This window comes from Sparassis crispa, assembly GCF_003851025.1.
Source record: "Sparassis crispa DNA, contig_000011F, whole genome shotgun sequence".
Taxonomy (NCBI): domain Eukaryota; kingdom Fungi; phylum Basidiomycota; class Agaricomycetes; order Polyporales; family Sparassidaceae; genus Sparassis; species Sparassis crispa.
In genome coordinates this window covers 1,016,824-1,040,411 of record NW_020939757.1, presented here as the reverse complement: position 1 = coordinate 1,040,411, position 23,588 = coordinate 1,016,824, and the positions used below count along the sequence as shown (strand labels likewise).

The 23,588-nt window shown below is 51.7% G+C and overlaps 9 protein-coding genes across 9 annotated transcripts; 4 read left to right on the top strand and 5 right to left on the bottom strand.

The window, feature by feature from the left end:
- Positions 1-1,068: 1,068 nt before the first annotated feature.
- SCP_1103430 (m7GpppX diphosphatase) lies at positions 1,069-2,350 on the bottom strand (the record flags this gene model as incomplete). The annotated part of the gene is made up of 7 exons (XM_027762778.1): positions 1,069-1,194; positions 1,250-1,344; positions 1,395-1,690; positions 1,749-1,849; positions 1,900-1,995; positions 2,054-2,229; positions 2,284-2,350. 7 exons carry the CDS (start codon positions 2,348-2,350, stop codon positions 1,069-1,071), a joined length of 957 nt encoding a protein of 318 aa, XP_027618579.1.
- Positions 2,351-2,547: 197 nt separating this feature from the next.
- On the top strand, positions 2,548-4,407 carry SCP_1103420 (Metallo-dependent phosphatase; the record flags this gene model as incomplete). Its single annotated transcript, XM_027762777.1, has 12 exons — positions 2,548-2,644; positions 2,702-2,900; positions 2,964-2,995; positions 3,045-3,133; positions 3,193-3,327; positions 3,431-3,449; positions 3,499-3,540; positions 3,593-3,746; positions 3,798-3,856; positions 3,950-4,075; positions 4,134-4,203; positions 4,257-4,407. 12 exons carry the CDS (start codon positions 2,548-2,550, stop codon positions 4,405-4,407), a joined length of 1,173 nt encoding a protein of 390 aa, XP_027618578.1.
- A 125-nt stretch (positions 4,408-4,532) lies between these two features.
- SCP_1103410 (Stress-activated map kinase-interacting protein) lies at positions 4,533-7,667 on the bottom strand (the record flags this gene model as incomplete). The annotated part of the gene is made up of 10 exons (XM_027762776.1): positions 4,533-4,660; positions 4,716-4,902; positions 4,962-5,042; positions 5,097-5,173; positions 5,225-5,463; positions 5,530-5,809; positions 5,871-5,945; positions 5,997-6,754; positions 6,810-7,592; positions 7,645-7,667. The coding sequence occupies 10 exons, from the start codon at positions 7,665-7,667 to the stop codon at positions 4,533-4,535; spliced, it is 2,631 nt and encodes an 876-aa protein (XP_027618577.1).
- A 333-nt stretch (positions 7,668-8,000) lies between these two features.
- SCP_1103400 (Eukaryotic translation initiation factor 3 subunit G) lies at positions 8,001-9,218 on the top strand (the record flags this gene model as incomplete). The annotated part of the gene is made up of 7 exons (XM_027762775.1): positions 8,001-8,011; positions 8,064-8,107; positions 8,161-8,252; positions 8,318-8,488; positions 8,554-8,704; positions 8,756-9,142; positions 9,199-9,218. 7 exons carry the CDS (start codon positions 8,001-8,003, stop codon positions 9,216-9,218), a joined length of 876 nt encoding a protein of 291 aa, XP_027618576.1.
- Positions 9,219-9,985: 767 nt separating this feature from the next.
- On the top strand, positions 9,986-12,696 carry SCP_1103390 (hypothetical protein; the record flags this gene model as incomplete). The annotated part of the gene is made up of 3 exons (XM_027762774.1): positions 9,986-10,839; positions 11,306-11,868; positions 11,918-12,696. 3 exons carry the CDS (start codon positions 9,986-9,988, stop codon positions 12,694-12,696), a joined length of 2,196 nt encoding a protein of 731 aa, XP_027618575.1.
- An 860-nt stretch (positions 12,697-13,556) lies between these two features.
- On the bottom strand, positions 13,557-14,061 carry SCP_1103380 (hypothetical protein; the record flags this gene model as incomplete). Its single annotated transcript, XM_027762773.1, has 3 exons — positions 13,557-13,633; positions 13,694-13,996; positions 14,058-14,061. The coding sequence occupies 3 exons, from the start codon at positions 14,059-14,061 to the stop codon at positions 13,557-13,559; spliced, it is 384 nt and encodes a 127-aa protein (XP_027618574.1).
- Positions 14,062-15,015: 954 nt separating this feature from the next.
- Positions 15,016-16,938, bottom strand: SCP_1103370 (predicted protein; the record flags this gene model as incomplete). Its single annotated transcript, XM_027762772.1, has 4 exons — positions 15,016-16,414; positions 16,466-16,575; positions 16,626-16,755; positions 16,805-16,938. 4 exons carry the CDS (start codon positions 16,936-16,938, stop codon positions 15,016-15,018), a joined length of 1,773 nt encoding a protein of 590 aa, XP_027618573.1.
- Positions 16,939-17,271: 333 nt separating this feature from the next.
- On the top strand, positions 17,272-20,738 carry SCP_1103360 (predicted protein; the record flags this gene model as incomplete). The annotated part of the gene is made up of 8 exons (XM_027762771.1): positions 17,272-17,488; positions 17,826-18,840; positions 18,903-19,023; positions 19,077-19,289; positions 19,342-19,401; positions 19,454-19,850; positions 19,905-20,201; positions 20,257-20,738. The coding sequence occupies 8 exons, from the start codon at positions 17,272-17,274 to the stop codon at positions 20,736-20,738; spliced, it is 2,802 nt and encodes a 933-aa protein (XP_027618572.1).
- A 584-nt stretch (positions 20,739-21,322) lies between these two features.
- Positions 21,323-22,804, bottom strand: SCP_1103350 (hypothetical protein; the record flags this gene model as incomplete). The annotated part of the gene is made up of 4 exons (XM_027762770.1): positions 21,323-21,882; positions 21,943-22,349; positions 22,417-22,450; positions 22,645-22,804. 4 exons carry the CDS (start codon positions 22,802-22,804, stop codon positions 21,323-21,325), a joined length of 1,161 nt encoding a protein of 386 aa, XP_027618571.1.
- Between the last annotated feature and the right edge of the window lie 784 nt (positions 22,805-23,588).

The following is a 23,588-nucleotide window of genomic DNA, read 5'->3' as shown; positions in this document are numbered from 1 at the left end:
CTGCCTCCCCGATGTCCGCGAAATGGCTCAGGCTATCCGGCGGTCAACCCCCCTGATTTGTCCGTGAATACCAGGCATGAGGCTCTCGAAAGTTCAAAATTTGTCCGTAACTGGCTCAGGGACCTTCCCCAATTGTCGGGGGTCCTCTCCGTCGTCAGTGCACAGTTTACATCGCTAAGATACTCATGATGTACGATCTTTCCACCCCCCATCCTCGGCGCCATACTAGACGGATCCAAGAATCTACTACCATACGTAACATACCATCAGTGCAATTGGAAGACCATTAATATTACATCTGCCCTAATTACTGTTGTACACGCGTGAGATCTTGCAACGTGATGCTCTGCGCCTTCATCTGTTCCTCGCACAAATGCCGTAGGTTTGTTCCCACTGGTGAGACATCGTTCGCCTACATCATGCAGTTAGCCAATGCAGAATATCACAGTCAGCCTCTTAATACTTAGTCCAGCATACCTCCACTGGCTGGAAGTTGGACCTTCGGGTCCAAGGAACGAAGTATGCTCCGGTGCGGTGATGCTGAAGCCTTCTGTGTAAATGCACCCAATTTGATGGGATATTTGTTGAGAAAATGTTACATGCACACGAGGACTAGGTGAGAACAATCTGAACGAACATAGCTGATTGATCGCACCATTGGTGACAAAAATATGTGCCTTTGGTGACGAAGTGACTCAGTTTGTATGTTGCCAGTGTTCAACTTGAAAGACTTGAAGGCTATACCTCGTCGGTGATCGTCGGCGACATACTGGAATGGATGCAAGCGAAATGAATAAGCCGAATCGGCGTAACCGCGCGCAACTTCATAAGAGAACATGAAGTCCGCCGGTGCGGACAACAGAACCACCCGCAAGATCGTCGAACCCGATACCTCCGTGCGAAAGGAAGGCCATAGAAATGAACTCTGCGCGGGTAAGAGGCAACTTACAGACGGAACGCCATATATTCCGGACGAACCCACATTCATCACACAGGCCGCCGTCGGAAATCTCTCGCGGTTGCTGCGGTCAAGAAGGAACACAACGGCATTTTATTGTCATATTGGGATTATAACGGTACATCATCGCTTTGCTCAGCTTTCATAACCTCGTACAGGCCGTGTTGATCACCAAGCCCATATGTCAACGTCATTCGCTGGAAAATTGAAGGTTCATCGGGTGGGTCCAATTCCAGCTGAGAATTGTAAAAAATCAAGAACAAAATATCATCCCTTGAATAGCGAGCATACCAGAGATATCACATCATCTAGGAGGTGTGCTTGACCAACTGTCATACCCGCCAAACCCTGGTAGTTCGCATTGACGATGTGCACGTGAAAGCGATCTGACCGCTACAATCAGCGATGCTACACACAACAAAGATAGATGGCTTACAGTATGACGGTTGATAGTGAACAAACATCCGCAACGAGCCTTGTCGTAGCCCCCACCGTTCTTTCACCACTCTCGCTGCTTCTCTCCGTATACTTCGAAGCATATCAAGATGGTGCTTATTCAAATCTCTGAGACTATGAATATCCCTTGACACTGATATTGCGACAAGGTAAAGGGAGGATAGAGTGGTCAGATCCCACTTCATGTCCGGAAGCAAAACATATCCAAGGTCAGAGGAATGCTCTCGATACAAGACCTTATGTGCTTCGGAGCGACCACCTAGAATATCCTCAACCCTGGAACAGAGGAAAGGTAAACTGGGAGTCTTCTATTGTCAGATGGGACGATGCCTACCACTTGGTGCGCGAGCTGGGAAACGCAGCGATATAAGGCTTCACTATCCGCTGGTACTGATCTGGGGTCTCATGCACGATGAGCACATCCTGTGCTGAGTACTAGATGATACTTGAATTCATAGATGGGACGAGAACTTCAGGACTCGAACCTTGCGAATATGGACTTCGGTGGCAGGGAATGTGATGTTGACCTTCACATCTGGTCTCTCTGGGGAAACAGAGAGCCAAGCAAAGAGCCAGGTGTACTAGCGCTGCGTATTTAGTAAGCTCGCCTTGACGATCTGATGTACATTCTAAGCGTACGATATCTGTGCTCTCGATAAGCCGTGCGCTGCTCAACACATCCGACAGTAGTTCGCTCGCAAGCTCCGCACGAAGAGGTGTTTTCTCGATCCGCACAATGGCTGGTGCACGCTCTCCGGTTCCTTCGCCGTTTTGGGGGAAAGTACCGAGGAGTGTGAGGGCATGGGTGAGAGGATCTGAAGAATGTTCACCACTGATTTGCGTACGAGTAAGGTAGGTTGGTCATTGACCTTCATTCAAGATACGCTCATGACGAAAATATCGAAGGGAGGTCAAATCTGTAGGTCGTGATATCATTGTACAAGATGATAGTGTGCTACAGGGCGTGATCGATTTGAGATCAGCGGCCACTCAGATTGGAATCTTGAGGCGCGCGCTCTACGTGGGATCGGTGGTCGGAAAGAAAGATGACGGCCCTTTGATTTGTGCCATCCCATCGTCTAAACGTCCAGCGATTTCGTAGTACTACACCGACGACGGGAGCCGACTAGAATATGTTCGGCAGTATAGCGCTATTCCATTTTCTCGTTCTGCTGATAGTATGGGAAACCCCAGCATTTCTCTACGCATCACCCATTGGATCATTTCAACGTAAGCTGCCTGCATACGCCACATTATTCTGACGAGACAGCAGCATCTGTAACGCAGAAGTCCAGCTTTTCAGTCGTCTTGACCACTACCCAACAAAACCTCGTATAAGGTTCAGAAAAGATGGAACGTTCAAAGTAACTGTCTTCTCAGATCTTCACTTTGGCGAGAATCCCTGGGACTCGTGGGGTCCCGAACAAGATATTCGTAGTACTTCGCTGATGCAGCGAGTGCTGACAGACGAGAGACCTGACTACGTGTTAGCACACGCTCGTTGACGCTGCAAGTTGTCATTGGCTCATCGTCTACTCAATTGTGTCAGTGTCTTGAACGGCGACCTGATTACCGGAGAAAGTGAGCTGTTCCAAATCTAACAGCTAGCGCTCTCACACACGATTTCCAGATACATTTCGGGAGAATTCAACAACCCTTATAGACCAGATTGTTGCTCCCCTCAACGAGTTCATGATTCCGTTCTCCTCCACGTATGGAGTGCGTGCTTGCATATTCTGTATGACCTTCAGACCTGACTGTTACTCACCTGATCATAGAACCATGACAACGAGCCCAATATCACACACCGCGAAGAGATTTTGCGCGAGGAGCAAGTAGCACCTCTCAGTTATACCCGTCTAGCACCGCCAGGTGTAGGCGGCCCAAATGGTCCAGGAAACTACTGGGTTCCTGTATGTATCGGAGATTACCAAACCTGTTTCCCTTTGAAGCTCTGCGAACCGTTTGCTGATAAGCTATATCTGTGGTATCTGAGATGCTTACTTCTACTGAAAGGTGTATAGACACTCCTCCGGTGAGTAGACCTTAGATGTCATCACCCTGTTCTGACATCTTCACTTTAGATTCTTTTCCAGTCTTGATTCTCTGGTTTTTCGATTCACGCGGTGAATAAGGAATTCATCTTGATGGTTCAATGTTTGTAAACCGATTCATCAGGCGGTTATACTGCTGAAGCGGATTTGATCGCGGTTCCTGACTGGGTGGATGTGAGCGTAGCGAGGTGGATTCAACAGGAGACTGCCCTCATGGACGCTGCTTGGGGGCCTGCAGAGATGACAAGAGGGGCTCTTACTTTCGTACATATACCTCCGTACGTACCGTCTTTTCGATCCAGGTGCGGATCTTTATTCAATTTCTGCAGGCACGCGATCCAGCGCTTACAGTCCACTCTCAATAGCACTCGACAACCTGGTCTTAATGGTTAGTACGTTCGCATCTTCCAACGATGATTCGTGGCTGAAGTATCCTGTTACCTTTTGAACGATTGCACAACACCACTCCATGACGCACAAGAGGACAAGCTGGGCTCCGGATCCGTACAAGATAGCATAAATCCGTCTGCGGACGTACGAGACAAGCCTTTCTGGGATGCACTCACTCAACATGTCAAGAACGTGCACGCAGTGATATCTGGTCATGGTAAATCACACGGTGTTCTCAGTACACTACGACGTCGGTGATGCATGTTCTGCGACAGACCATGGCAATGAATGGTGCGCGCGCGAACCTACGAAGAATGTCATATTCTGCTTCAATAAGCACTCCGGGTGTGTGCTTGTCAGACCAGATTATCTCACCGGCACTGACTTCATGGATCCAGATATGGGGGATACAGCAACTCAGGTTGGGGTCACGGCGTGCGGAATATCGTGTTCACGTCTCACAATCCCAAAGGCGCGGTGGATACCTGGATCAGGCTAGAGTTCGGGGAGGTCAGAGCGAAGGTAACACTGGATGCGAACTACAACTAAAGGCTGAAGTGCATGACCGCACGTACAACTCGAACGTTTCAGAACTTTGAGCTTTATGCGTTTTCGGTCGAATGTTAGATCCACCTGGAAAAACTATCACTCAACAAGATCGGTACAAATACGAATCATCTGTTCAACGACATATAAGCCTGCGCAGCTTCCTTATTTACATGCTTGCTCCTCCGCGACTGCTTCAGCGTACCAGGGCGCTCCATCGCCAATTTCAAGCTACGGATAGTCTGCACTATCTCACCTGAATCATCCGCGTTAGTGACCAAAATGATCGCTGTCCTAGGTACAACACTCACTGGCCGTCTGGGGGTTCTCGGTCTCGAATTCGTAGCGCTTGTTGCGATCCGCCTCGCGCTGCACGACCAGTTTGAATGACGAGCTGTTGTTGCTTGATTGCTGGCAAGCAACAACGCTCTTAAGAGGATATGACGCGGTCTTGCCACTCTCGAATACGTGCTTGGCCTTGTTCGATAAGGGCATGATCTAAGAAAATATCAGTAATCACTATGCGGTCGGTCGATGTAGTATCAGTGTCAGTGTACGTGGATGTAACCACCGTCGATGGCGAGTAGACGAGCACTACGTGTCACTAGCATAGGCACTTTGCGATAGACAGTGTATTTCTGCAAAATGTTGAGTCATGAAGGTCACGCATACGCGAACGTCTGTTAACTCACCCTGTATGCGTTTGTGTAATCGAACAGCGAACTGAATGGTTGTTCAGGAACCTCAGAGTTGCGCTTCAATATCGAGGCTTAAAGAGGCACGTTAGTCTACACCCAAAATGCATGCAGGCAAAACTCGCCATTGGGATCGGTAGTTCGATCCGTTCCCTGGCCCATCTCCACCCCGATCGATGGCAACATACCCTTCTTCATCAGAATCAAGTCCCGCTTGCCTTGCAGGCTCCTGACTGTGCGGTCGAGAGGGATGTATACCTTTGTGGTGCCGAGGTCGAGAATGAGCGCGTAGTCCTTCGAATCACTCAACTTGCGCCTTTGGCACACGCCCTCGAGGACTTCGGCCATGTACATGCCGCCCGATCTGAGATATAGCAAAATAGTTTATCGTTAGCACAATATTCTCTTCGCTTCCCTCATAGACACTTACGCTTGGATGGTTGTCGAGACGTGGCCTGCATCAGCCGTATCAGCGATTCTGCACCTCAGGTAGATCGGAGGTCCTTGACTAGTCGACGGTCCAAGCGAACTCGGGAACATCCCCAAAGAGGAGCCCAGAGAACTCAATCCGGCACTGGTCCCTATCAGAGAGTCCGTCGGAGGAGCAAGCGTGGATGTGAGATTCAGCAATCCCGCGGATTTCTTCTTCTTGATCACTACGCGGGAGGCGCGACGTTGAATCTTTGATTCCAGGATCTTGTTTTGTTGCACTGAATCGCAGCACACGCACAGCGTGAATGATGCGATGGACGAGAATATAAGAAGACTCACCTTGAGCCGGAGTAGCTTCCAGAACGGCGTATGCATCGAAGTTGAATTTGGAAATCTTGCCGGTACGATCAGGCGCTGAAATATGGAGAGTCAATGCTGGAGAGTCTGCGATGTCAACAAACATACGAGGAAAATCCTCGTCTACCTCTCCGTCCTCCTCAGCAATTCGAAAGATCCAGCCTATGGCGGAACACTTAGTCACCCACTTTGGGTCCTCTTCCCCATCAAGACCTTCATCGAGCTCGGGAAGCCACCCTTCTTCCCAGTAACTCCACAGTGCAAACCCAAGGACCTCCTCCACGGTTGCATCCTTCCTGACTTTCAGGTCAAGAATCCGTCCAGCGGGCTCACGTGAATGGGGGAAGTATACATGCACAGTCATGCTCTCTGACTCGGACCTTCCGGAAATAGCGCTGTAAAGCTCAGAGAAGGGATTCGAGGACGAAGACGTCGACGAGGCAGCCATCATTGCCGTCAATGCAGACTTTCCAGGGGCCGCCGGTGGAACTGGCCGACGGGCAAACAGTGCAGAGGAAGGAGGGCTCGACGAGTCGGGGAACATAGACGAATGCTTGGCAGGATTTGTGACCACACCTGCACGGCCACGGTTGGTAATCTTCGGCGCTGGAGTAACCATCTCGAAGCCTGAAAGCGGGGCTGTTTCTTCAGGACGATCAGGTAGCTTTTCCTCGCGTGTCCGCCCCTCCGAAACAGGACTCAATTGATCATGAATGCGGGCATTGTTGCTGGGTTGCAATGATGAATCAGCGAGGGAAGAGTTGGAATCGGAAATGACGGAAGCGGACGACATAGAAAGGTCGTCCGACACGCTGTCAGAAATGATACCACCAAGACCGCTAGGGCCATGACTTGTAGCAAAGTCGCTGCAAACAGCCAACAATTAATCAAGTACAATTGAGTATAGGACTTATCACACACGGATCGAATTCGTCTCCATCTATGTCCATACTGTCGTCGGCGTCGGCTGCAAGGTCGAAGTCTTCCTCATCAATGATGTCATCTTCCCCATCTGACGACGATGACTCTGACGAGGATAGCTCCGGGTCAAGGTACCCGGAAGCAGCGAGAGGTTTAGTGCCAACAACTCCAGGGGACGCACGAGCGAGCATGCGCAATTTCCGTCTCGCCTCCATTTCTGCAGCGCCTTTGAATCTCGGAATGAATTGAGGCGAAGGTGCTGGCTCTTGCGTGAGATCCTCCGATGCAACAGCATGATTGCCTACAGGAGTCGTCCCATCCCCTGAACTGGTATGTACGGGGAGGTCCAGGGCATCAAGCTTCATAGGCGATGCAGACGGAGCGACCGGTACTACGTCGGCATCTTGTTCTTCTGGCTGGGGCTCCATCACGGCACCTTCGGAACGTACTGAGTATTTGAACGAAGCCCTAGAGGATGAAGCACGTTTTCCCGAGACACGAAGACCCATTGTCCCAACACGGGAGGGGCCCATGATAGTAGTGGTGTACTTGAGTCCTGTCGCCCCCAGGTGACGATTGGGGCGATTCGCAACGCCCGATTCGTCGTCGCTGGGGGTGGGACTCGAGGGCATGGCGAGCTCTGGCCATCGCTCGACATCCGCGAGGCCGGACGTGACGATGTATTGATTGGAATGGTAAGAGGGATCGAGAGAGATGATTCTGGGGCCGTACGGGTCGTCAACGTTGCGGAGGTAGTTCAGACGTAAACTATGGATGAGAAAACTGTGCACACATGAGATGACGGACGAAAGGGAAGACTTGAAAGTGAACGTACTCGGGATCGCTGATGAGAGACATGTTTGGCTACTACCACGCCGGCTTGCTCTCAGCGTTAGACTCGGCGGATATCTAGTGAGGTGCAGTTAGGCGGGCGAGTCGTGTTGGTGTCGCGTATCCGCAACGGCGTAAACGATACCGGCATAGACTATGTAGGCGGTGCTAGCAGATGCGACGGTGGCGACGAGTGAGCCTCGTATACCCTGCCTCGCAAGACTCGAAGGCGCAAGATGAAGTACAGGGCCGTAGTGTTCTCCTAGCGCCGGAGCCGGCCCGGCTGATTCTCCAATCTCTGATAACTTAAAAACTCTGTGAGTCTCTGTCTCTGTCTTCAGCTTCCCGTATAACTTCACAATGGCATCAGCGTAAGTAACAAGCACACTGGATCATCCTCACTCGACGTTTAACATCTCGCAGGGGAGTACCCAAAACATCTTGGGCAGACGATGTTGACGAGTCGGGTATGTTCTCATTTTTCTGCCATCTGAGTCAGCGCTGACGCCCGACATCTCAGAGCAACCTGCCAAGGTCGAAGACTACGTCGACGAGAATGGGATAAGAACTACGGTGGAGTATGCGATTAACGATGAGGGTAAGAAAGTCAAAGTACGGTCGATTATGCCTTGCACACCATTAGTCGCAACTCACGCGCTAGTTGGCGACGTTCGCAGATCACGCGTAAAATCAAGCGAACCTTGCAGAAATCACTAGTTGAACATAGCGTGGCGGAGCGGCAGAATTGGGCCAAGTTCGGTCAGGAAAGGGGCAATAAACCAGGTCCTGATCGCGCGACGACTACCGTTGGAGAAAATGTCAGCCTGAAAATCAGTGCGGGCAACAAGGTACGCATTCGCCTCTCAGGTGCACTTGCGTGCGCTCGAAGTTCATTCGTATCTCTGGGTGATAGTCGTCAGAGCCAGAACCATCACCTGAACAAACGCTGAAGACCAATCTTGCAAGAGCTGGCGCTGGCAAAGTCGTCTGTCGGCTATGCAAGGGGGAACACTTCACTGCAAAATGCCCTTACAAAGACTCTTTGCCCGGTCTAGACGGAGCAGGTGCGCTTGGATTGATTCGTGTATTCGCGAAGCCGACCTTTTTCTTCGTAGAGACTCCTCCGTTCGGGGGGGACGATGCGCCGGCGGAAACGTCCGCCGCGCCTGCTGCTACTACTGGTGGGAAGTACGTACCACCGTCTATGCGTCCCGGTGGTCGTGGCGCGGGCGAGTCAATGTCGCGACCCGGAGGCTCGCGCGATGATTTGCCTACCCTTCGCATCACAAACATCTCCGAGGACACCCAGGAGAACGACTTGCGCGATCTTTTTGGCACCTTCGGTCGTGTTGCTCGTGTATATGTTGGTCGTGATCGTGAAACGGGCGCAGGCAAAGGCTTCGCATTCGTCAGCTTTGAGGAGCGGGCCAATGCACAGAAGGCGATGGAGAAGATGCATGGGCGAGGATATGACAATCTCATCTTGAATATTCAGTGGTCACGTAAGTCGCTATGCCTCTTTCTGCTCAGCAAGCGAAGATACTAAACTTGGTTTAAGAACCGAGGGAGCAACGCTGATGTGTCGACCGTCTTCTCCGCATGTGAATGCCTTGTGGTTATCTCAACGATTGTAATGTACTGCGAAGTTCAACGTCCATCTCTCAAGTATCGGTCTGCGTCCCAGTCATGTGATTCCTAAGGGCAAATACCTTCTGAGACGTCTCCATTTGTCCTGTCTACCAAGTATCTGTCGCGATGTTGACGCTCGCCGACATGTTAGTGATATGGGGACACGTCCCTTCAATAGCTTCAATATTACGACTCTGTGGTATACAGAAGACTCTGGGCCGCTGCCTCACGTATTGATCACATTCTAAATCAGATTGTCTTGCCCTTGATTCAGCAGGTCACTGTCTGCGCCTTCGGGCAGCCGCAAATCATACGTTCTGGTCAAGTACACTATTTTCACTTTTAACGCTGCCGTTTCAAGTATGTCGTTGATTTCATCTAGGTCTGACCAGTCCGACAAGCGATTTCGAAGCTGACCGACAGTAAAAAGTCAGTCAGCCCCGAGTGAGCCTTTCAGTGCAGTACTCTGCGCATTATCTTAAAGCATAGTCCTCTCTCATCCAGTTTTCTGCCTTTCGTGCTTTCGTGCTTTCGTGCTTTTGTGCTTTCGGTTCGTTTCACGTTAATCGCTGTCGTTCCTAAGCGGTAAAGCTCCCCAGGCCGGTAGTGGAACCTATCTCGTATCGAAGATCATCGGAAGGTACATTCTACTGCCCTGCCTCATATTCTCACTCTGAGCAGATTGTAACCTCTGTATCTTTCGTGTTTCAGATCAAATGGCCATCCTGAAACTGACCTCTGTGTCCCTCCCGCTTCTCTCCGGCAAGTCTAAGGCGGCTCATCAGACGCCTTCGCATTCGCGTCGACCAGTCGACAGTTCATGGAAGATCCCTCTGTCTCGTGTCTTCCCAAATATTGCGAGTATGACTTCCAACACTCCTACCCCACACTCGCCGGTGCACTCTGATATACAAGAGCGATCTTTGTCTGCGGATTTCGACATCTCTTACTTCTATGGTACCGCACCATCCCTTCGCTCGAGCCCTCAGAGTCTTCAGGCACTGACCATCGCGATGGCCGCCCCCATACCTTTCATTCCCCTCTCATTCGCTCGGTATCGCCGTGATATTCGCCGACGAAACGAGGACTTCGAGGCAGCGGACGAAACTGTTCCATTCGCGGTTCGGACACAGAACCTAATCCCTCTGCGAGATGCGCTCGCCAGGGACGATATCAGAAGGAGACTAGAGGGGTTTGAATTGGCCGAAGAAAAGCGATCGACGCGCAGGGACGGAATGTACCTGGGAAGCAGTCCCTGGGCTTCGTGCAGCATGCCGAATATCACCTCTGAGGAAGACATGCAGATCGCAGAGACCGGTATGCGACTGTCTACCGCCTCTACAGTCCCTTCAGTATACTCTACGGCGAGTTGGCTAGGTGTGGATGTGGACGACGTCGACGGCTTGGAGATCCACTCCATTAGCGTCCTGTTTGATGCCGATCTGAGCCCCGAAAACTCGTTAGTCGACGACGCCTCCGGTAGGATCCGGCGACTATGCGACGTCACAGATCTCTCCACAAGTTCTTTCGACGAGGAGAGTTTCCTCCGTATGGCTTCCTCTCTAGGATGGTAACTTCTGGGTAGTTTGATCTGGGATACCGTTGGACCTTGTATGCACTCTCTGCGCTCGAACACGGCTGTCTCTGTTAGCCTTCCATTCGCTGGACTCTCTGTGCTGGCTTTCAACTCTGATATACCGTAGAATTCTGCTTGCTATGTGACCTGTTGGAAATTATACATGCTACCTTCTACAGTTTCTCAACGTCGTCTACAGATTTTCAGAAAGTCTCTGCGTCTCTCGGAGGTGAGCACAACTTATCCGTGCGACGCTGGGCATATCCGCTGCGACCATCCGGGCAGTGCCCGCGCTGACATGATTTGCATCCGACATGACCCCACTGCGGATCGTCGGATATGGTAGCTCGACATGTTTCCGACCCGTCGCATTTCCAGAGATACTTCAGCCTGCCTTCCTAAGTCACCGGCACCCATCCACTGTTCACCATCGTTCTGTCCTCATGGTGATGCTATACAGCTCCGCCATTCCCAACCTCGTCGGCCATAGCATTGACGGAGGTCGTCTCAGGTTCACAGATATGATTGGTTCGGGGTCCAATGGAATCATTTTCCTCGCGATCGACACTACATCCCATGTGGCAAATCGCACCAAGTATGCCGTCAAGTGTCTCGTGAAGGGGCAAAAAGGCACTCGTCAGTACGAGCTGCAGAAGCAAGAAATATTTTATCACAAACTTGTTTCGTATCATCCGAACGTCGTTACTTTGCACCATGTGGTAGAGGACAACTTCTACTTCTTCCTTGTTCTGGATTATTGCCGCGGTGGCGATCTTTTCTCGCTTCTTTCGCAACCTACGGCGCTTCGCGGCAACAGCATCCTAGTCAAGAGGATATATTTACAGATTCTCGACGCCGTTGAAGCATGTCACGCAGTAGGCATTTTTCACAGGGATATCAAGCCGGAGAACATCCTCTGCAACGAGGATGGTTCCCGAGTTTATCTGAGTGATTTTGGGTTGGCCACTCGGAAGACTCATAGTATGTCGTTTGGCGCGGGAAGCGTCTACTACATGAGCCCAGGTACCGCCCCCGTCTAGTAAATCTTGAAGACAGTCTCACCTGCTGACAGAATGCATTGGGGAGGACGTCGGCCGTGAAGGATACTCCACACGTGCAAACGACGTCTGGGCACTTGGCGTCATTCTAACCAGCATGATATCTGGACATAATCCTTGGCGGAAGGCAAGTTACACCGACGAATGCTACAAGAGCTTCCAGCGTAATCCAGACTTCCTCCGCGATATGCTCCCCATTTCCGCTGGTGCCAATGCTATTCTCCAGCGTACCTTCAAGCACGATCCCTCGCGTAGAGTCTGCATTCCTCGTTTGCGCGCCATGATCATTCAACTCGACACCTTCTTCCTACTGGCCGACGAGATTGCCGTGTCCAATCGTTATGTCAAAAAAGTTGCAAAGGAGTTTCTTAACAATGGCGTCGAAGAGGTGATGTACGACGGGAGCAGCGGTGACCAGGACTGTCATTTGAAGAGCTGTCGAGAAGAGGTTGCATTTTCACCCACGGCGATTGACCGCATTAACTCACTTGAGACTGTCTCTCTGGGGGAGTCTTCCTGTAGCGATCGCGACGAAATCCGCTGCATTCCTCGTTCGTGTCCGACCAACACTATCACTTTTTCTTGGGAGGAACCGTCGGACGAGAGTTACGGACACCCTATCCCCAAGTTGGACCCACATCCGTCGTTCTCAAGTTTGGGCGTCCCTAAACATGTCGCGGTCTCTCCCATCACTTCGGCGGGCAACTCGCTGTCATTGTCGAAGAGGCGCGCATTCACGTCCTCTCCAGGCGTTCAGTTCTTCCGACGGGTGGCGGCTAGGTTCTTTGTTTGAACCAGAATACCTTACTGGTGCACACAAATGGATCGTCGACTCAATTTTTGTTGCAGCTATGTCTACTTCATACAGTCAGCATCGCTATACCTACCACTATGCCATACATAATTTCCTACACTTTAATACTGTCGTATAATCCAATGCCGGACTGTCGTAGTAGAAGCACATAAAACATTTGCGAGGGCCCCGGGAACGGAGAGAGCGGATATCTCGAGTCCGTGATGACGGATATATGTGTATACATTGCAATTCTGACCAGTGAGTCTCACCTCCCGCTCGCGCGTGCGAGGGGTTCCGTCAAACCCCTGGATGGTCTCTCCAGTCCGGCTAGAAACCTACTAAGGGCAATAAGGGGCCAGAGACGTTAGGATCGCATTGCGGCACGGGCCTCTGCATACATTCATATTTTCGCGGAGGTCCTTGAGACAACAGTAGTGTGATTTGCATACCGCAGATGACCCTGGATACGAATGCGGATGCATTTCGAGAAGGACTGCAGGTATCGATATCCGACACGGAAGGCAGCACTCCTCTCACATCCGTACCGTCCTTTTCCATTCTCCTCCGAATGGATGCTACAATATCCGTCGTGCATTCTTATAAAAATCATGCCATGACCGCACCGCACTCCAAGTTCTCGCTCTTCAAGCTTGCAGGTCAAGCACGTACCCGCATCCGCATTCACTGTCACTTCTACTGTCTGGCTCGTCGCCATGGCCAACGCTACTCCCATTGCCTCCGTCATCCCCGATATGACGAACCAGACCATCGATAACGGCCGCCTCAGACTCATGGAAAGACTTGGCGAAGGTGGTTATGGCGTGGTCTACCGCGCTGTCGACGACAGCTCCACGACTTCATCCTCGCACCCCGCTCCAAAGGAATATGCCGTCAAGGTGCTCGTGAAGGCCGAGCCATCCGGACACTATTGGCACTTCCAGAGTCGCGAAATAGCCATCCACAAATTCGTTTCAAACCACCCGAACGTGCTCACCTTGCATGAAGTTATTGAAGATGACTGGTTCATCTACCTGGTTCTGGACTATTGCCCTGGTGGCGATTTGTTCACTGCTATCATCGAGCGTCATTCGTTCTGCGGGAAGGACGATTTGGTCCGCAAGATCTTCGTGCAAATTCTTGATGCCGTCCAACATTGTCACGACAAGGGCATCTATCACCGTGATCTCAAACCAGAGAACATTATGTGCAGTCAGGACGGCACGGAGATCAAACTTGGCGACTTCGGACTTGCCACGAATTCCCGTATGAGCAACACCTTCGGGTGCGGAAGTTCTTACTATGTAAGCCCTGGTCAGTACGCCTCGACTACGATACGATGAAAAGGGAGAGTTGCTGACTCATCTCGTTCAGAGTGTATCGGTGTGGAGTTCAATAAAAGGCCCTACCCGACGCAGCATAGTGATACTTGGGCACTCGGTATCATCCTCACCAACATGATCGCTGGACGCAGCCCTTGGAGTTATGCCACCAAGGACGATCAGTGTTTCTTGCGCTATACGGCGAACCCCAACTACCTTCGCGAGATGCTTCCCATATCAGAGGGCGCCAGTCACATTTTAAAGCGCGTCTTTACCTTTGATCCCTACACTCGCATCTCCATCCCTGAACTTCGCGAGGAGATTCTGAAGTTGGAGAGATTCTTCATGACGGGGGAGGAGATTGCACGGGGGAACAAGTTCATCAAATACGCGGCCTCGACGTACTCTGCGCCTCCGGATCATCATGTCGGTGATGCCCCGCGCGAGAATGACGAGGAATCCATCCCATCGAACAAGTCAAATGGGCGATCTTTCTTGCGAGATGTCCTCGTTGAGGATCGACCCAGCAATTTTGCGATAGTGTCGTCATTCGATACTTTTTCTGCATCCAGTTCCGGTTCCACATCTGGAGAAGACAGTGACAGTCCCGTCACACCTGCTATGCACGCCGTCGATGGCGCAATTTTGTTGGACGTCTTGGAAAGGGATATTCTTGATAATGTAGCCGGCGCGAAAGAGCGTGACCCTGTTCTGTCTGTGGAATCACTTGTGCAACGCCTAGAGCAGATTGCATTCTAGCACGTAATTCGCACTTGAAAATAAAAATAGCGTGTTGAAACATTTGGTTTTTCACCGGTTGTAAATTGGACACATCAGATCATAAGCTTACAAGTAATTGTTTCTGTGCATGGGCAATAGGATGAAGTGTCCATTACTGCTCCCGATTCGTCCACACCCCAGTCCGCGAACTACGAAAATGAAAGCGTAATAAATTAGCGATACCAGCGCATGTCAAGCTGCTCACGGAGCCCAAGAATCACGAATTCTCTATAATCCGTCTCGTCTCAGCTGCCTTCTCCCTAAACTGCGCGACCCTCCTTTCACCATCCGACTTGAGTTGCTGGTACTGTCGTTCGATTTCGCGTCGAACATATTGCTCCACCGTCATTGAGCTTTCTTCATCGGTGAGAGACGTCAATTTGTGAATGGGGAACATTGCCATGAAGGGCGTGAATGATACCGGTGAAGTTGGACCATTCTCAGTGGAAGGCTCTTCCGCATCGTTGTATGGTACGGGTACTGGAGGACTTTGGGGGATAGTGGGAAGGATGTGAAGAAAACGCGGAGGAGTCGCCGTCACTGGATCCGTCTCCAAGGGAAGCTCCGCCGTAGCATATCCCGCATCGTCGGATATAGGTGAGGGGGGCGCCTTGGGAGTTTTCTCCAGCCGTAGCGTCTGGCGAGGCTGAGATGGCGATGATGGGGCTTTTGCAGTGACCGTACGAAGTTCCTGCTCCTGCTCCTGCTCCTGCACTACGACGAAATCCTGGACTGCATTGTATTCCTCATCATCAGATTGAAGATCTACAACCTTTTTTGATTTTGCTCGCGACACCTTGGCCTTTGCTAGTTTGGGGACGGAGGGTACGTCACTTGGCGGTTCAGAGTCGTCACCCTTCTTCTTGCGCTTGCTCCCCTTCCCTGTTCCCGCCGCCCGGAGAGCGTCAGTTCCATTTTCAGCTGGGATCGCGTTTGACGTCGATTTCGTCTTGGAGTGGGTCGGTTTTGAAGAGGAGGGCAGTGGCGCTTCGGACTCGGATTCTAGATTGGCGCGCGACCGAGTCCGTGTGTGCGTCTTCCTTACGAGTGGTGGCAGCCCAACTTCGGTATCGACCACCGCGTTCTCTACCTCGACAATCACGGGTTTCGCCTCGGTCGCAGCTTTTGGCGGGCGGCCTCGCTTCGGCTTCTCCCTTTCGACCACTACCGCCTCCTCGACCCCATCATGCTGCTGCTGCTCATCCTCCTCCTCAATCACGGTGATCCGCACCTTGCTCTTACTTCGTCCCTTCCGCTTCGTCTTCGACACCCGCTTCCCGACGTCGCTCCCGCTTCTCCCCTCAGTGTCCTCCACCTCTGAACTGCCCGCCGTCCGGCTTCCAACTCGCGTTGACCGCCGAGACGCGGGGGTCTTGGTCTCCGTGCTGCGCACCGACTTCGCGCTCCTGCTTTTCGACGGGCCGGCAGTGAGCGCAGGCGTGGTCGCGAGCTCGTCGTCCGAGTCGACGTTTGTAATTTGGTCTTCAATAGCCCTCGTACGCGACGCGGGCTTCCGTGTGGGAGGTTTCGAGGTCGACTTGGAGAGCGTCCGTGAAGTTGACGCTTGGAAGAAAGGGCACGGACCTGATTTCTTTTCGCGTTTCACGTGCTCTTCCCTGTCAAAGAACGCGTGAGCTGTGGAACAGGAGAAGAGTACGCGGCCGTACGTGGGATCGTCGTCGTGGTCCCAACCACTCAGTGAGAGGTTGCAGTAGAAACATGTGACGGTGTCGTCGCCCGCGGACTGGGGAGTGTACGAAAAGCCCGCTTTGGCCATCTGATCGCGTCTGAGAGCGATGCAATGCGCGGAAATTTGTTTGCACGCACCTTCTTAGAGTTCGCACCATGACCTTTGACAGAATCGTGAGGCCATGATTTGTTCACTGTAAATGTCTCCAAGCGAGCTATCTCCATCACTTTGCACGACGGAACACGCGTAGGATCTGAGAAGTCGTAACTGCAGTTTCTTCAGCAACGCAGAATGGGTGAAACGGGATCACACACACTTTCCATGCTCGCCGAGGTCCCCTTTCAATCCACAGCGGACTGTCGCCCAAGCGCACGTATTCCGACACTTAATGAAATGAATGTTAAATGGATCGTCTTCCGCATCCCAGTCGCTGAGCTCCTTCCTGCACATAAAGCATGTGACGTTGTCTTTGTAGTCTGGGGTGGGGTCGAAGAAGAATCCGGCTTCGGCAAGACTTTCTGGTGTCGCCAGGTGTGTCGACGGATGGGGCCACTTCAGCAACTTCGACGACTGTTTCGCGCGTTTGTTTTTTGAAGAAAATGAATCCAATCTCGTTTGCAAGCAGTCCATCATCGCGAATGGGAGGTGCAGGAGCGGCGTCGAGCTCGGCCGGTGACAAGCGGTGACAGGTGTCACACAATATGGTCAATGTGACTTTCTGTGACGCTTGTGGCTCATCTGTCTGCCGCTACCATTACATCTCGTAAATGTCTTGCATCTCGCATGAAGCGCACATATAGTCACAAACGAACCCAGCGTCGTGGTCGTGCAGCCACCGATTCCTCTGAAGGATCATCACTTCCAGAAAGCAGCATTAGACAGCGCAAGCGTCAGAAGATCGAGGTTGAAGTGGTCGTTCCCGGTCCTTCACCAGGACACGGTATTAGCGAGGACGTGGACAGTGATGAGAAGCAAGAATGCACAGGAAGATCCTTTCAAGGTGAGCCAACCTTGTGATTCATCCGGCAGGTTTACACCTCGTCAAGCCGCACATTCATTTCGGCCGTCATGCTTCATTTTACTCGCGCTAGCCTGAAATTCCTTTAGTACTTCTGGCCTTGTCTTGCTATGTTCAGGTAAGTATCTAGTTCGTGATCCCGCAGTTATGTGGGAGAAACACTTCATCTTCGTCTGTCCGAATGGGTTACTTCACTTGGATGCGTCCTAATGCAGTGGCTCGTCCTTGTGACCGATACATCGCTTCACCCCTCCTTTCTGACACCAGAATCCTTAAGCGCATCTTAAATTAATCTCATTTACTTATTGAACGTTTGCAGTAAGCAGGGCCACCTCTCAGGTAACGGCGCGAAGAACTCAATTACCTGCACATGTACCATCTTCGGAGGTGCAAGTCACATATCTGTCTCGGACGCCTAGTCACTCGCAAGAATCGTACACAGCTCCAGTTACCCCGTCCCCGAAATCTCTCACTCGCTCGGATACACTCCCAGTCGTATCTGCCGATCAGGTTGCTCATTCGCCGTCCCCCAAGAAACCAGCAAGGGACTTATCGGAATTGTTTGACTTTTCACTGGCTACCAACAACAAGGCCTCAGCGAAGCGGAAGAAACCCACAAGTATCGCGAAGCGCATGCTTGGTCGCTCTCGCACAGAGTCAAGCATCGGGAGTGCAAGTGCGAGCAGCTCTCTAGAGAATATTGGTGCTTTAGCTGCTCCACCAGACCTTGGTCCGGTCAAACTGGCCAAGACTCGATCCGACGAGATCATCGACTTAACCGCTGGCTCTGCGTCCTCGTCGCGCAGTCATTCAGTCTCTCCCTCGAAATCTCAGTCCTTGGACGATATCTCTTCCCCAATCGCAGGTGCACGACCCTCATTGGTCCCTACCAGTATCCGCACCTATGCTGGGAAGTCGCGTTCCTTCCTCGTCGCTCTTCCTGCCGCACAGTATGGTTCTTTATCTCGCAACAACTCCAACTCTCAGTCTGTTCTAGCAGACGAAGACAATGTATACATCAACAGCCAAGAGGACGACTTCGAGATTCGAGAATCGTACACAGATTTGCGGACACGCTGGGGCGTAGATGACTCCGAGGATGATCCACGGCCTTCTTCACCACTTCACGCGTCTCCGGGAGATAAAAGCAAACGGAAGGGCAAAGGCAAACAACCCGATGTTCACGCGGAACCTTTACCAAATGGGATGTTGAACGATCTAAAAAGCATCACAGAGTTGCGTAGTAAGGGCGAAAGTCGTCGCTTTCTAGACGAAGTCGGGTACCTCTTTGAAGGCTTGGATGCGAACGGTGCCATTGGTGTCCGGAGAGCAAGGTGCGAGTACCTTGTGCTTGCACATCTTATTCCCTCGTTCAACGGTCGTGTTCGGCAAATAGTGCGCTAGAGATAGTGACCAAACTATGTGATGCGGATTTCGCGCGTAGAGCCAAAGCTGCTGATTTTCTTGGACGAGCATGGGAAGTCTTCCGAGAAGCCGGTGCAGGTAATGGAGACAAGGTCAGTACTCTGCCTTAGTCGAAACTCTTGCGATGAACTCCTTCCCTCCGCAGGTTTTGGACACAACCCTCATCTTCTATGCTGCTCTGGTAGCACAAGATTCCCGTGACCTTCAAGATATTGCCTCGAAGTCTGACTTCGCGTCAGCGCTGTATCGTATGCTGGCCATTTTAGAACGAGAGAACGACCCCTTGTGGTTGATCTCTTGCGGCCTTAGCGACGCCGAGCTAAGGAAAGCAGGGATTTCCAAAGCAGAGAAGACATCGGTGAGTGTGCTGATAAAGTATCGCAGAAGCTATGAGTAATGCCACTGAATAGCTAGCTATCCTTCACAGCGTAATTAGGAAAAAGTCCGGGCTTCTTGAGGAATGGGATATCGTGAGTGGTCTTAAATACTTTGTAGAAGTTCTGCCTGATTCACACAACTCAGATCTCGAACCGACTCCTCATCTCTCACGCGCTGACAGGCTTACCGTCCTCTTCAAATATTTCAACCCACTTATCATCACTACTGAGAAGTCTCACTACAGAGCTCAAACCAATACCCTCACGCGTTTCTGCGTTCACCTCTGGTCTTCCTCTCTTTCCCTCGCCTTCATCCTCGTCATATATGGATATACCTTCTTTGGTTCATGTGGATCACTGTCTACAGCTTCTTGATTCTTACCTACTGGGCCGCTGGACGGACAGTGGTGCTGAAAATTCACACGATACAAGAAGACTCAATGCTCAACGTGAAGACGGCTTGGGCGAGAAGCTCATGGCACTCTGCGTCGCGTGCGACGTGCAATCTCGAGACGCACAACGTCAAGAACAGCATCACTTGGGTGGGCCGTTTTGCCGTACTTGTATATGCCTTACGCTGAAAGTAGTGAATGTAGTCTACCGATGTTTGGAATCTGCATTTCGCGTGCTGATCAACCTAACACATGATGATCTTCCGTGGTGTCAAGCCGTCCTTGATGCAGACTTCGCACTAGTGACGATTGTCCGTCTTGTAATTATGTCTCAACGGCAGCGCGGTCGAGTCTTGGTGAAACGCGAGGATGAACAGCTAGATGCGCCGGATGATACAGAAGAGACAGCATCGTCGCTAGATCGGTTGTGTCTTGCGCTTGGGCTCCTGACAAACCTGGTGCAGGTATCGCATGAAGCCAAGGATGCAACGAGAAATACCTGTGAGCATAGCTGTTCTATCATTCAATATCCTCTGTTTATGACGAGTGATTGTAGTGCTCGGTTTCGCCTGTTCCGGCAAACGTGCTTGCATGTTGAGCTGCAGTTGCGTGTCTCGTGTCAGCGCACTGGAATGCCTGGTCCTGGTCTACTTGCAACATTGCAAGTCAGAGCACGAGCTCGATCCAGTTGTCCGCGGTCATATGGCTGTGCTCTTCGGATTGCTAATGAAGGATAACCCAGACAATCAGCGAGTCGTTCTTCAATCCTTGCCTGGATCATCCGATAGGAAGAAGCTTAAATCCCTTGTTGAACATGCGCGCGAGTTTACGCTGTTCTATGTGGAATTCACCAAGAAGGTATCAGCGGCTGTCTCCCAACCGCAGCTTGACGACGAAGGAGGGGAGCCAGACGCCGAGAGCGGCATCGTGAGCGGAATAGACGAGAGCGTCGAGAGGGTGTTGCGGGATGCCCATGGAGAGACGGTTGCGCGCGAGGTGATCTCATTCCTAGAGGTCCTGGAACAAGAAAAACACTAGAGCAACGCGATATGTGTGCTGGCCTCGATGGTGCGCCGCTTGGTCCATCGAAGTTCCAATGCCGCATCCCTCTCATTCCCCGCTCATGACGTTCTTGCATACATTCCGTAGACTGATAGACTACTGTACATGTACCATTTCGACCACTCCGGCGGTCACGCGTCACACCCAAATTTCGTTGACCTCGCCAATAAAATTTTCTCGATTTTACCGATTTTCTGGGATTTCTTGAGAATTCCAAAAAGACAATTTCGTTCTGGAGTTCAGTATCTACTCCATAATCCCAGTGTCGCACGCAGATCTGAACTTACGAGTTCGGTGGAAAGGATATGATGCAGCAGCGGATTCGCATCCACTGCATCCGCGTGTCGGAGAAAGGCCACTCTAACATTGTCAACATGGCGTGCCAGCTACGAGCTCGTCGTGTGATACCTATTCCGAGTACTGCACACTAAACGGAATCATGATCTACACTAGGGTGCAGTCAAATTGCACTGCACGCATGCAGTAGCAGCCCGAGTAGAGAAAAACAGATCAGAAACACGTCCAATGGTATTAGTGTAGAATCTAGGGATGTCCGTCACTCAAATGAAACACGCTACAACCCCCAATGCACCCGCCAGCGCAATCGTAAACCCGTAACCCGTTCTTATAGTGACGGCACCATTGGCTGAGCTCGAAGAACCAGCCGATGCAGTGCCAGTCGAGCTAGCGCTGCTCTTGGTAGAGCTGGCATGACCGCTGGCGGTGTTCGAGCCACTGGGGAAAGCGCTGGAGGACTGGCCAGGGGGAGCTACAGCCGCCACCTTGGAGATGGCCGACCAGGTGGCCTGCGAGTTAGTGGATACATCTCCCTCGGTGTACGGGAGGAACGAGAGAGCGCCGGCACTGTCGAGCTGGACTAGGGAGGTGATGGAAGCGGCGTACGTCGCCTGAGAATCCTTGTTCATCGGGCCGGCGTATGCTTCGGTAGAGTTCGTCTCAACGTTGATCACGTACGTAGCAGCGCCGTCATCGGGGATGAATGCAAATTCCTGCTGCACACCGCTCATCTGGAAGAATGACGCAGTCTTGCCGTGCGTCGCGGGGAACGCACTACCGTTCGGGAGCGGGTACGACTGTGGTTGGGGCTGGAAATATGAGTCTGTCGAAATACTGTCAACTCCGATCTTTCCTTCCTGCCAGGCATGAAAGGACCACTCACAGTGAATGACGAAAATATCCGCATCGCCTGCAGGAACGTTGGGAATGTCCAAAAAGTGGATGTGGTTCTGCGCGAGAGCCATCACTGGCTCATATCCGCTGGGGTACGGCGCTTGCTCGACGTCCACCCAAGAGAGTGCGGTCGAGTTCGCCGTCTTCATGTCGCCCATATTCAGGTAGAACAGGTCGCCCCCCGATAACGCATATATGACGTTTGTATCGTGATCCAGAATCGCCTCGAAGGACGCCGGGTTGAACTTGCCGGTCGTGACGGACTGCGTCGACCACGACTGTGCGCCGGCATCGTAGATGTACACGGAAGACGGGTTGGACGAGTCGCCATTCATGACGTAGACCGCGTTATAGAATTGCGAAAGGTAGCATGTAGTGTTCGTGCCATCGAAAGACCTGCGTCACTTGAATTAGCATCCGACACGAGCTTGCAGTGCTCCGGGAAATGCTCCGGCGAACTCACGGGCGGCCTGAGGTGGTAATGTCGGTCGCACTGCCTGTGGAGGAATACCGTTATATCAGTATGCGACAGCTACATACGACAGCAAGATAATCATCGAAGCGTCTGCAACATGCGGCTATCCTTTCGGACCGAGCGTAGGACCCTTTAGTTGAAAATCGAGGTCTTCAATCGTTCAGCGGGTCGTTGTGCCCACTTTTATCACTACTGAAACCATGCTGAAGGACTCACCGCTTGTCCAAGTGCTCTGCTGTCCTGCATTCCAGTCCTTGCTGTCAAGACCGAACACGAGAAGGTTGAAGCTGGAGTCGAACGTCACACAGGGTGAAGAGTACACTGTGCTTGGCACTGCGAGAAGTAAAAGAGAGACGACGGTCGGTAAGTTGAACATTTTATGAAAGACTTTCGGTCAGAGTTAAGAGAAGGGCTGGCGTCGAGCAGAATTGACGGTTATATAAGCAGATGGTTTGGGTCAAGGTGTATAAGCGCCCATCCATGCGCGGCCCGAGTGGAGCCAAATACGCCCGTCGCAGTCACCAGTTGGGCTTCGAAAAACCGTAAGTAGGCTGACACACTCACCAGGGGAAGGGCACAGGTACCTGTTGAACACCGATGTGAAGAGTCATGTTGTTGTTTGTTCGCGTCCCGAGATGGACTCAGTGCACTTCTGCAAGTTAATCTGCTAGTAGCCCATGGCCCTTCGGACGCATCAGAACGGTCTCAGCCACCCACAGTCGTTGCATCACAGGTTAGCATCACGACTGTCATGTTCTACACCACCATTTCGTACAACCACCATATTTACATTCGGGAGGTAGACCGGCATACCCGTGAGGCACTGACATGTTATAAGTGAGTCACCGACGCTGGTGTATTTTTGTCAGCTGAAACCACCTCTCCTGACTATTCGCGTGCGGGAGCTATGTCAGAAGAATATGGAGGAATGGCCGCTGAAATCTCTGATCATGCGCATTCGACGGTCATCTGGTAACGTCACCGGTGCTTCAGCCGACCTTCTCCTTGCACTACAACCTCGACAGAGGCTATCTTCCAAGATCAGACAAGAACCGCCGATTACCCAGTCAACGTTGGCGGGCAGGGGTCACGAGAGCTTTTGACAGGCTACGTACGCCGGCATTCCGCTGACAATGAACTAGTTACGCAGGTACTGCCAG